Source organism: Hyperolius riggenbachi, chromosome 1 (assembly GCF_040937935.1).
Source record: "Hyperolius riggenbachi isolate aHypRig1 chromosome 1, aHypRig1.pri, whole genome shotgun sequence".
Classification (NCBI taxonomy): domain Eukaryota; kingdom Metazoa; phylum Chordata; class Amphibia; order Anura; family Hyperoliidae; genus Hyperolius; species Hyperolius riggenbachi.
Window position 1 is genome coordinate 484852854 of NC_090646.1, and position 12979 is coordinate 484865832.

The 12979-nt window shown below is 44.2% G+C and overlaps 1 protein-coding gene across 1 annotated transcript in view; it reads right to left on the reverse strand.

Moving 5' to 3' along the window:
* Positions 1 to 5804: 5804 nt before the first annotated feature.
* Positions 5805 to 12979, reverse strand: part of NRL (neural retina leucine zipper) — a 40011-nt gene continuing 32836 nt past the window's right edge. Inside the window, exon 3 of the mRNA XM_068241974.1 lies at positions 5805 to 9446. Coding sequence (XP_068098075.1) covers positions 9069 to 9446 — 378 coding nt within the window. The 3' untranslated portion in view covers positions 5805 to 9068. The remainder of the gene's footprint in view (positions 9447 to 12979) is intronic.

The following is a 12979-nucleotide window of genomic DNA, read 5'->3' on the forward strand; positions in this document are numbered from 1 at the left end:
GTGTACATAAAAGAATAAAAGGTATTTGTATGTTCTCTTCTGAAGAAGGATTACTGTATATATGTACCTTTAACCTCCTGGGCTTAACGGACGAGCTCAGCTCGTCCAGTAATGCCGCAGGGCACTGCTCAGGCCTGGTGGGCCGATTTGGACAATTTTTTTCAAACATGCAGCTAGCACTTTGCTAGCTGTGGGTTTTTTTTTCCGATCACCGCCGCTCCGCCGCTACCCACCGCGAAAGAGGCCCCCCCCCCCGCAGACCCCTTGCGCAGCCTGGCCAATCACCGCCAGGCTGCGCTATGGGGTGGATCGGGACTCCCCCTGATGCCACGACGTCATCGCTATCATTGCCATGTTGACGGGGAAAGCCCATACAGGAAATCCCGTTCAGAACGGGATTTCTTGTTGGTAATATGCGCCGGCGGCGATCGGAGGGGCTGGGCGGACGCCTCATGGAGGGGGGAATCATGTAGCTAGCGCTAGGCTGGCTACATGTTAAAAAAAAAATTAGGTGAAAAAAACCCTCCCGCGGCCGTGCGCCGAAAATAATTAGAATGCCCAGCGGGTTAATTTATCAGTGTGGAGGATCATTTGTCAGATACAGTGGGATGCAAAAGTTTGGCCAACCTTGTTAATCGTCATTATTTTCCTGTATAAATCATTGGTTGTTACGCCAAAAAATGTCAGTTAAATATATCATAGACACACAGTGATATTTGAGAAGTGAAATGAAGTTTATTGGATTTACAGAAAGTATGCAATAATTGTTTAAACAAAATTAGGCAGGTGCATAAATTTGGGCACCACAAAAAGTAAATGAAGTCAATATTTAGTAGATCCTCCTTTTGCAGAAATTGCAGCCTTTAAATGCTTCCTGTAGGTTCCAATGAGAGTCTGGATTCTGGTTGAAGGTATTTTGGACCATTCCTCTTTACAAAACATCTCTAGTGCATTCAGGTTTGATGGCTTCTGAGCATGGACAGCTCTCTTTAACTCACACCACAGATTTTCAATTATATTCAGGTCTGGGGACTGAGATGGCCACTCCAGAACGTTGTACTTGTTCCTCTGCATGAATGCCTTAGTGGATTTTGAGCAGTGTTTAGGGTTGTTGTCTTGTTGAAAGATCCAGCCCCGGCCCAGCTTCAGCTTTGTCACTGATTCCTGGACATTGGTCTCCAGAATCTGCTGATACCGAGTGGAATCCATGCGTTCCTCAACTTTGACAAGATTCGCAGTCCCTGCACTGGCCACACAGCCCCACAGCATGATGGAATCACCACAATTTTTTACTGTAGGTAGCAGGTGTTTTTCTTGGAATGCTGTGTTGTTTTTCCTCCATGCATAACGCCCATTGTTTTGCCCAAATAACTCAATTTTAGTTTCATCAGTCCACAGCACCTTATTCCAAAATGAAGCTGGCTTGCCCAAATGTGCTTTAGCATACCTCAGGCAGCTCTGTTTGTGCTGTGAGCTTCCCCTGCATCACTCTCACATACAGCATCTCCTTGTGTAAAGTGCGCAAATGTTTGAACGATGCACAGTGACTCCATCTGCGACAAAATGATGTTGTAGGTCTTTTGGTGCTGGTCTGTGGGTTGACTCTGACTGTTCACACTAATTGTCACTTCTGTCTATTCAAGATTTTTCTTGGTCTGCCACTTCAAGCCTTAACTTGAACTGAGCCTGTGGTCTTCCATTTCCTCAATATGTTCCTACTTGTGGAAACAGACAGCTGAAAAATATGAGACAGCTTTCTGTATCCTTCCCCTAAACCATGATGGTGAACAATCTTTATCTTCAGGTCATTTGACAGTTGTTTTGAGACCCCCGTGTTGCTACTCTTCAGAGAAAATTAAAAGAGGAGGGAAACTTACAATTGACCCCCTTAAATACTCTCTCATAATTGGATTCACCTGTGTATGTAGATCAGTGATCACTGAGTTTACCAAGCCAATTTGAGTTCCAATAATTAGTTTTAAAGGTTTCGAAATCAATAAAATGACAACAGTGCCCAAATGTATGCACCTGCCTAATTTTGTTTAAACAATTATTGCACACTTTCTGTAAATCCAATAAACTCCATTTCACTTCTCAAATATCACTATGTGTGTCTCCTATATCAGAGGTCCCCAACCTGGGGGCCGCGGCCCCCTGGTGGTCCGTGGCAAATTTCTGGGGGGCCACGGCGGATCTAGCCTTTCTCCCTCCCCCCCCCCCCCCCCCCGCTGCCGCCGCTCCTGTAGTGGCGTGCGGTCCATTGAGCGCAAGGGGGCGTGGCGCTCCGGGTGACAGGCGGGGAGGGGGTGTCAAACAGGCCAGCCAAAGTCCATTAGAGATCAGGCCAGCAGTACCTGCTCCGCCTACCTCCTCTTCAGTGTTTGGCTGCAGCTGGCTTCAGACCCCAGTTGGCCCCGCCTCCGTCATTCCGGCTCGTAATTTCAATTTCTGCTCCACCTGCGGAAACCAGGGCAGCACATGGGGCACACAGCCTTCCTGCTAGGGAGGGAGGATCGTATTCCTGCAGGATCGCCGCTGCTGTCACCCCCCCATTGGCCCCACTGAACTGTCAGATGCTGCTGCTAAAGAATGGATGTGCTGGCTGCTCCGCCGCTACATGAGGAGGATCCGGAGGCTGTCTGGGTCTCACCCATGCTGCTCTTCCGGCTCCTCAGCACGTGAACTCTGCACCGCCGCGATGCCAGTTCTCTGCTGCACCAGAGGCTGGCCCAACTGCACTTTCCACCATCCGGATCATTACACCGGGGAAGAGAGAGGTCTGATCGGAGAGGGAGAGGCCTGATCGCCACAACTCCTCCACCACCGCTGAGGCAATGAGAGCCAGATGCCACTGATTTCTCGCCGACCGCTGGGCCAGGCCACCAGTCCAGGTACACCACGGCTGGCCTCAGCTCTGAGCCACAACACCTTCCACTGCAGGCAGTATATCACTGGACATCACTAAAAATTAGAGGTGACAAAACCTCTTTGATCTGTATATTTTTGCAGGCTACAGCGTTATTTTCCTATGGGAATTATCCCTATTAGTATAATATACGCAAGTCAAGTTAGCACTGCATTTGAATACACAACCAGTCATTAACTCTTTAAATTCAAAGTACGGTATCAAGTGTATATATGTAAGTATATCAAAATTTATTGGTTCAATAGTGATAAGATTTATAAAAACAAAACTGGGGGGAAGGGTAAAGGGAAAGGGATTGATCATAAAATCAATTATGGATATAGCGGAGCTACAATTAGCAGATTGCTGGCCAGCTTACAATGATCAAACATCATACATGCACCTCACTCATACATAGCCTTCATACTAATATAAAGTTGTAGATCTGCAGATTCTGGACTATATATTGTGCAAATTTGCATAGGGGAGGATAGCGTATGCTGGATCAAGTCCTTATTACTGTGCTTTACTATGCTGCATCTTCCTCAGTGTTTATAATCCATGAGGTGTCAAATGACAAAAGTCCGTGCGGTTAGTTTGGTTTATACTGCTAAGCATACAGACATAGAGCCAGTTAGTGCATGGCAAACAAGCAGTCCTTATCTTCCCGTGCTAGCACATTGGTCAATATTAGTTAGTAGTCGCATGCAGTCCACATTTCATATTAAGCGTTAATGCAGCGTTGCATAAGCGTCTCACCACTTGCTTTCCGCTGTAGCTGCTCTCTCTTACCGGTTGCTGCTATGACCTTCAACGCTTGCGTGTAGTAGTCAAACTGAGCGGCGGTTAGCGGACCCTTGACCAGCTGGCGTCCCAGCGTACTTAGTCAGTGGGTCTCCGCTTTTGCATCCCGCTCTATCTCAGCATCTCCGGCTAGGATCTTTCCAGCGTAGTACGTGGTGGTGCGTGGTGGTGTGCAGGCCTGGCCAGACGTGAAGTAGCTCCGCCCACCTACGCGTTTCACGCCTCTTTGGGCGTTTCTTCAGGGTGTTATCACTGGACATCCCTAACGGCTGCCAGTGTCTCTCTCTCTCTCTCTCTCTTCCTCCTGTCTGTCTCTCTGCTCTCTCTCTCTTCCTCCTGTCTGTCTCTCTGCTCTCTCTCTCTTCCTCCTGTCTGTCTCTCTGCTCTCTCTCTCTTTCTTCCTCCTGTCTGTCTCTCTCTCTCTCTCTCTCTTTCTCCTGTCTGTCTCTCTCTGCTCTCTCTCTCTCTCTTCCTCCTGTCTGTCTCTCTGCTCTCTCTCTCTTCCTCCTGTCTGTCTCTCTGCTCTCTCTCTCTCTCTCTCTTCCTCCTGTCTGTCTCTCTCTGCTCTCTCTCTCTCTCTTCCTCCTGTTTGTCTCTCTCTGCTCTCTCTCTCTCTCTCTTTCTCCTGTCTGTCTCTCTCTGCTCTCTCTTTCTCTCTCTCTCTCTCTCTTTCTCCTGTCTGTCTCTCTCTGCTCTCTCTCTCTCTTTCTCCTGTCTGTCTCTCTCTGCTCTCTCTCTTTCTCCTGTCTGTCTCTTTCTGCTCTCTCTCTCTCTCTCTTTCTCCTGTCTTTCTCTCTCTGCTCTCTCTCTCTCTCTCTCTTTCTCCTGTCTGTCTCTCTCTGCTCTCTCTCTCTCTTTCTCCTGTCTGTCTCTCTCTGCTCTCTCTCTCTCTTTCTCCTGTCTGTCTCTCTCTGCTCTCTCTCTCTATCTCTCTCTCTCTCTCTCTCTTTCTCCTGTCTGTCTCTCTCTGCTCTCTCTCTCTCTCTCTCTCTCTTTCTCCTGCCTGTCTCTCTCTGCTCTCTCTCTCTTTCTCTTTCTCATGTCTGTCTCTCTCTGCTTTCTCTCTCTCTCTCTCTCTCTCTCTCTCTCTTTCTCCTGTCTGTCTCTCTCTGCTCTCTCTATCTCTTTTTCTCCTGTCTGTCTCTCTCTGCTCTCTCTCTCTCTCTCTCTCTTTCTCCTGTCTGTCTCTCTGCTCTCTCTCTCTTTCTCCTGTCTCTCTCTCTCTGCTCTCTCTCTCTCTCTTTCTCCTGCCTGTCTCTCTCTCTGCTCTCTCTCTCTCTCCTGTCTGTCTATACTGTGGTAAATTTACTTGCTATACTGTGGTAACTTTACTTGCTATACTGGGCTACGCCCCTCCTCCTCCCCCACCCCCCCCCCCGGAGAAAATTTTGGTCGGCATAGGGGGCCCCGGGCTCAAAAAGGTTGGGGACCCCTGTCCTATATGATGTATTTAACTGACATTTGTTGTCATAACAACCAACAATTTATACAGGAAAATCATGACAATTAACAAGGTTGCCCAAACTTTCGCAACCCACTGTATTTCCACTTCCTGTTTGTAGACTTGCTGCCATTCTACAGGCAGAAAATGGGATGATCTGGGAAATCACAGAGACATATAAAATGTATGTTCCCTTCTAAAGTATAACTGGCTACATACTTTTATTTTTTCTCTGTGAAGTCTCATTCCTCAGATATTACCGCTTCCTGCCTGTAGACTAATGCCGGGCATACACTGGTCGACCGGCGGCTCGATTAGCCGCCGGATCGACCCCAGCCGCGTCCCTGCCGCGTTCCCGCTCGTCCGCGCGGATCGATTACCGCTCATCCCCGCCGGCGCTTCATTATCAGCGCTCGATTCCCTGCCATTGTCCGCCGGCGGGGATCGAGCAGGCGCGGGTCGAGCGGCCTGATTGGGCCAGCTGAATATTATCAGCTGGCCGGATCAGCTGGTCGATACACGGTACAGAAACGTACCGTGTATCCCCAGCATTAGACTTTAAGCAAGAAGTAGAAATATGTGACAAATGAGACATAACGGGGATGGAATAAATGCAAGTGCAACACAACAAGCACATGAATAAATTACAAGTAATTCTTCTGCTGTAAAAACTCTGCATAGTTTATTTTCTATATTTAAATAGATTTTTTTTTCTGTTATAGAATTTTTATGAATACAAAATAATAATAATAATAATATGGAGGAAGAGGGAAAAAAAACAATTCTTAAAACTTTTCACAACACACAGCCAAGTCTGCCTAGTAACACACTAACCTCGCCCCTTATGTGCAGGGAGTGGAGCCTGTCAAGTGTTGCATTTTATTTCAATTCACAATCACACACATAAAAATGCAATAACTTAATATTTCTCTCAAAAACATTGGAAAATTTCCCTTAGATGGGGTGAATGTTATAGCTTGAGGAAAGAAGAACACCCCTGGATCGGACAGGCTCAGCCAGTCCTGAATTACTGATCATGGGAAAATTAGGTAGATTTGTTATGTAATCTTGAAGTGAAAAAGAACCTATGATATAATGCATTGTAGGTCTAGTACGTATTTTTATTTTCAGTTATATAGCTTTTTCTTTTATTTATTTATTTATTTTTGCATCATACTATCACAGTTGCAGTTTTAAATGCACACTGTTTTTTAAACTATAAACAAAGCAAAAATAATGACCCTTTGAACGCTCCTGCAGTAAAACCTTATTTCAAGCAGTCTCTTACTGTTGCCTGGCTGTTTCAGCGCTTCAGAAAACTGGACTGTATTCAACCCAATTGGCCGAATAGTTTAGAGAAGCTCTTTTGCATAGATAACAAGTGAAGTTTTTTTTAGCTCTTCCTGTACTCAAAAACAGCATGAGACTCTTTTCTTTGCCACCAATGTTCTATTTCTTAGCAGAACAATGTATCTCCATTTTAATGTCCAGTGTGTATAAGCTGTGTTCTAAATGATGTCAGGATACAGGAATCAGTCTGATGAAGGCTTCATAGCCGAAAGCTTACTCCTTTTCTTCTAAGTTAGACAATAACTGGTATCATACTAATTCAAAACTTCTTGCTTTTACGGATGGCTAACACAGTACAACACTCTACTGCTTTAGCTGTACTACACATCCAATTCAATATATCATAAGTTTATTTTCACTTCATGTTTGCTTTAAGTATAACTTCACAGTTCATGTCTCACTGCTGTAAACCATATCCATTAGCTGCTTTGTTACTTTTGCCAAGTCGGGCTATTAGAACATTCATTGTGCCAAAAGGAAATCATTCTAGAGCTTGTTGTTGTGGCCTAAGCAGATACATGTATTATTATATATTTTATTGGCTAATTGCATAAACTACAGCTACTTACCTTAACACGTAGCTTGAGGGATCTCGTAGCTGTAATTAGGGATGGTCAATGAGATACAAATAGTTTGGAGTGTATGCAAAATTTGTGTGCAAATATAAGCAGCTTCAAAACAGACAAATCAGATCACACCTTACCTTCATTTGATTGGTTCATCTTCAAGCTGCATACATTTGCATATTAAATGTGCATAATCCTGCATACATTTGGAATTATTTGCATCTCATTGACCATCCCCAGTAGTGCTCTATTAAGTTAGCCAGTAAAAGTAATGATTTGCCATTCATTTTTCCTGTTTTTAACAATGAGTATCTTGGTACAACACCCCAATACTTCCTTTGATCAAGACAGTCTGCATAATGGATGCAGATGTGTTTTGGAATGTTCAGATGGAAAGTTAAGCCACACAGTTTAGCAGACAGGGGTCAATAACCACTCTGTGGTTGTAGGTAATTTAACAAATGGAGAGGTTCGGGTCAGTGGTTGCCAGACAGTGAACAACCCAGCAGTTACTGCATAGTTTAAAATTGCTGTATGTCTAGTAGGAAATGGTCACCCGCCGAAGTGTATTAGATCCAGCACTAATCAAGCACCATGCGGCAGCCACACATTTAGCTACCTGTAACTGACGTGCTCACGACAGTAACTGAGGAAATGTGAATTCACTGCAAGCCATGAATTTGCACTAGCCCTAAATGGTGCGCTATCAGAAAAGCATTCTTACCTACAGTACATCTGAATTCCATTAAAAAGACTCCTCAGACCACAAAAATCAAAACAGGGGGAAAAAATATTTCACTTGTAGGTGAAACCACTACTGTAAAAACAGTGGAGTGTTCCAAGGGATCAGAAAAGAATCATGGTGAAATGGGGCACTTGGCAAATACCGACCCACCCTTGATGGCCACCTGGCTATTTTGTAAGCGTTATTGGGGGCTAGTGTCAAGTCAGGCCCCTAGGCTTTCTTCAGGCCCTAGGCGCCTGAGTAGGTTTGCACCGTGGATGATCTCGCTCTGCATGGGATGATATTTACCCCAAACTGAAAGGAGCTCATTGTCATACTTCTAAAGCTGCTTTAATAGGAACTGGTTGCTATTATTAATGCATTGCTAAAAAAATAACAATAAACTTTGCATAGAGACTGACAGGGGATAACTTCAGGTTACCCCATGCGTTTCACAATTTGATGCATCTAAAATTGGGGGAATCTCCAATCATGTGTTGTAAACAGAATATATATGGCATACTATATGTATAAGTTGGTGAAAGGGGCAAGCTAGCTTAAGAATACCACCAATCAGAATTAAGGTTCATTTATTTACTTAATAGAACCCCTTCTTGCACAACATATAGCTAACTGCTAAGTTGTGTATTGGAACACTGAGGAAGCACTTACAATGTTTTCTTATATCACAGAAAATGTACTTCCCATTAAAGCAGACCATAAGATTTGAAAATGAGCTAGTTTTACCTTTGGGCAAAATTTGACTCCCATCTCATACCACATATGTCTGAAAATGTCCTATTTGACCACAATGAATGCTTCAAAAGCCTGGCCTTAGAGGAGCACGACAGGTTAAAAGTGAATTACAGTATCTCACTACTCTAATTTACAAAATCAGATGTATCTTAAAAGTGGATTCATATTTTAACCCAGGAAGAAAAGTTGTTTGAGGACAGAATAAAATGGTCAGAGAAAGTCAAGATCTCTCGAATTTCTTGCTCTGGTAAAGAGAGCACACATGGCACAAGAAAAACATTATTATAGGGTTGATTTAATGACTTATGAGCTGTTGTAATGAATATGTATTACTGTGATGAAATCGTGACAATGACAATTTTATTCTGTTCTGCAAAATCATGGGTACAGTGAAGCTTTTCAGGACCTCCAAAATGCACATGAGGGGCTTTGCATAGTGAGAATCCTATTTTTAGGGGCAGGTCAGTCTCCTGAATGACAATAACGCCTTCAGATCTGGGTTTCAGTCTTTTCAGTGGAGTATCACAGGAAGAGCTCAGCTCCAGGCCCAGATTCTCCCCCTGTACCCAGTACATCCGCTCCAGTCCCCCCTCCCGTAGCATTCAGCAGTTTTTCATATCTTGCTCTCCACCCATCCCTCTCTCGGGTCACCCGAACCACTTCCTGTTGAAGCTGCTGTAGTTGGCGAGACAGCTGACACTTCTCAGTCTCCAGGACATGCCGCTGCTGTACCCGCTTGTACCGACAGGACTGGGCATAGCCTCTGTTCTTCAAAGTGCGTCTGCGCTGTTTTAACCGCAAAGCCTCCTCTTTACTAAAGCCACGGAGCTGACGATTTAACTCCCGCACTGACATTCCAACCAGCTGTTCATCAGAGAAGCGTTCAGATAGGGGAGATAGCTGGAAAACAAGGAAAGAGTGTTATAGAACATTTTTGGATTCACCCTATAGATCTTTAGATAGTTATCTGATACTTGAGAAGTGGTATTGACCAACTGCTGTTAGGACGACAATATTATGTACAGTTAGTCAATTGGGATACTTAACCACATCGCTGCAAAGATGGAGACCATTAATACTAATGAGGATCTCAGTAACCAAGCTCATCTGACAACCAGCATGAGTGTAAGTAAATATTGTGTATATCTGATGAAGTCTGGTCAAATATGTAAGTATTATACAAGTAAAGATATACAGTACATCTTTAAGCATTTTTTTATTGCTGTTACCAAAAACTATTGGAAGTACAGCTCAAATATAACTAACTGTGGCAAGCTATTGACAGTTACAAGATTTGAAAGGGAGACCCAATAGGCACAGCCATTTTTTAATTAGACGTTGTAGGCCTTTTATTATCTGGAGTTGGATATGATCACTGATGATCGGAGTGATACATATGTACTATGCAAGATTGCCACCTGAATATGGTGGTTTATAGCCGGTGAGCCTTTCTGATATATGAGGTGGTGGGCATCACGAGTGGGCACTGCTTCCCTTGCATGGTTTGAATGGTGGAGCATGCAAGCATATTTGTCGCAACAGTATTACACTATGTCAGGTTGTTTCTTCTAGGTTTTGATCATTGGAAGCACGCAGTGGAGTGCATTGCATCTATAATTATAGCCATGATATGGCCTAGTGCACATCTTGTACCTTTATTAAAAAATTGACGTTGATATGAAGTAAAAAAAAACAACATATTTTACAAGTCATTATGGCATTGTGGAAATGTTACAGATAACTGAAAACTTCTACCGGCACCCAACCCGCAACCCACTTTCTGGTAAAAGTGACCTGCATTTCGGGTAACCCGTGGGTACCCGACCCGATGCAGGCGTCTACTTTTCACATCCCCTCCGAGACCAGCGCTGGAACCCTCTAGAAGCTCATGGCCATGCTCCTGTCTGAACAAGCGTGATCGCACTATGCAGAAAGTCTTGTGTCTGGGCAGTAGCACAATGTCTTGGGTTTGTGGAAAAAGCAGAGCCGAGCAGCTCCATGCTACTGACTGCGCAGTGCTCCAGTGCTTGTTCAAGTATTGGAGTGTGGCCACGCACACAGCTCGACAATCCCTTCTCAATGAGATTTGGGGGGTCCTAGAACTGGATCAATGGAGGCACGGGGAATGGTGAAAACTTCTGGACTATCTAGAGGCTTCCCTCTACTGAGGTAAATATCTAAATAGAGCACTTTTGCCCCACAGGTACACTTTAACTGTTGACTGGCACAACACCAACTTTCTAGATCAGACAGATTTTTCCAAACCCAGAAATGACTGAACACAATCTGAAACAGTCTATACACTTGAGATGACAGTAATTCTTTCTACAACCAGAGGTGCCTGAGGACAGTCAATGCATACCTTCTCAGTTCTATGGGCACTTTATGTGCATTATGATGGTGTGATCTTAGGGCAACCATACATATGAGTGAGTGTGCTGCAACAATCTGACCAACCTCTAGGCATCTGATCCACTTACAATGGGATTTAGATGGTTTAGTATTACGTCAGTAGAGGAATGAAATGTATGTGCACACAAACATTTATGAAGCCGCATTACCCACCCCGACAATAGCACTTGGCAGGTATAAAATAGCCATATCAAGCTAGTGTCATCCCATGACTGTGGGCACCTTTACACTGTACTGAAATAAAAGTGGACAGCACTCTGTCATACCGTCCAGTGCTTTATTAGGCACATAATAATAGTACCGTTAGATTATGTATGTCAACCTCACATGATGTTGACTATGCAGAACAGATATTGGGCCTGATCCAATTCACTTTTTCTCCTAAGTTTTCTCCTAAGGGCCCGTTTCCACTTGTGCCGCATGCGTCAGCGAGACGCGCGACGCAGACTAATCCCATCAGCCATTCCATGCACGACTATGGGATTCGCAGCCTCCTGCACAACTTCGGATGGAAAAGCCGGCCGAATCGCCAGCGCAAGCGATTCGGCCAGCGGCGCTATTCATCCCTATGGCAGAGTTTCCCCACGCGATTTGCCTGCGGGAAAACTCTGCGGGAACGGGCCCTAAGTGATATTTTCACATTACAAATAAAATATCTTTCAAGACTCCAGCAAGCAAGAAAATATTCAGAATAATTTTGGCAGTACTTTTTCACCTACTTTTTCATACTTTTAAAATTGCAGAAATTTGAAAATTATTTAAAACAGAAGATGAAAAATTATCTCCTAGGAGAAAAAATGAATTGGATCAGGCCCCTTATATTGCATATGACATTTTATCTGTATTATGCAAACTAACTGCTCAACATTCTAACATTCAATTCAAGGTGAATAAATTATTCTGTAACACCCAATTTAGAAACACATCACAAGTCTTATCTCATACAATTCATCTGTGATATATATTTAACTACATGAATGCATAAGTAACACATATTATGATTAAAAAAAGTCACATAAGCAACATATTAAATACATGAGGCTATGGCGGTGTAGGATTTTACCAGTAAAACTGTTAGCAAATGCAGCATCTTGAATACCCATAAAGTGGAAGCACATCACATAGAGCTCTTTCACATTACATAACATGTGCACGGACATGATTTCGTGCACGTGTTATGACCTACGGCGGAATGTTGGGAAGTTGCGGTACGACGCTGATCAGCGGTGCTAGTTCTAATTCAACCGACGGGAAACCGCCAGCGCTGGACGATTAAAAGCTCCCAGATGCGTTAGAACGTAACGCTCTGGAACGCTTTGTCTAATGTGAAAGGTAACATGAAAGTCAAATAGACTTTCATGTTACATTTCTAACCACATCCTAGGAGTGATCTGTCAAAAACGCACGGATCAGCTTCTGGTGTGAAAAAGCCCATAGGAATATAAGAAAAGATAAAAAAAATCCAAATCAAAATTGTGCATCAAATACGACTACATCACCATTAGCTATTAAAGGGACACTTAAGTCAAACAAAAAAATGAGTTTTACTCACCTGGGGCTTCCAATAGCCCCCTGCAGCTGTCCGGTGCCCTCGCCGTCTCCCTCCGATCCTCCTGGCCCCGCCGGCAGCCACTTCCTGTTTCGGTGACAGGAGCTGACAGGCTGGGGACGCGAGTGATTCTTCGCGTTCCTGGCCCCAATAGCGCCATCTATGCTGCTATAGCATATATCATATACCATATAGCAGCATAGAGGGTGCTAATGTGTCTGGGAACGCGAAGAATCACTCGCGTCCCCAGCCTGTCAGCTCCTGTCACCGAAACAGGAAGTGGCTGCCAGCGGGGCCAGGAGGATCGGGGGGAGACGGCGAGGGCACCGGACAGCTGCAGGGGGCTATTGGAAGCGCTAGGTGAGTAAAACTCATTTTTTTTTGTTTGACTTAAGTGTTCCTTTAAGAGTTTGGACTTGCCATACACTATTTACAGACTAAAGCTTAAATCATATTCTCAGTTTTCTACATT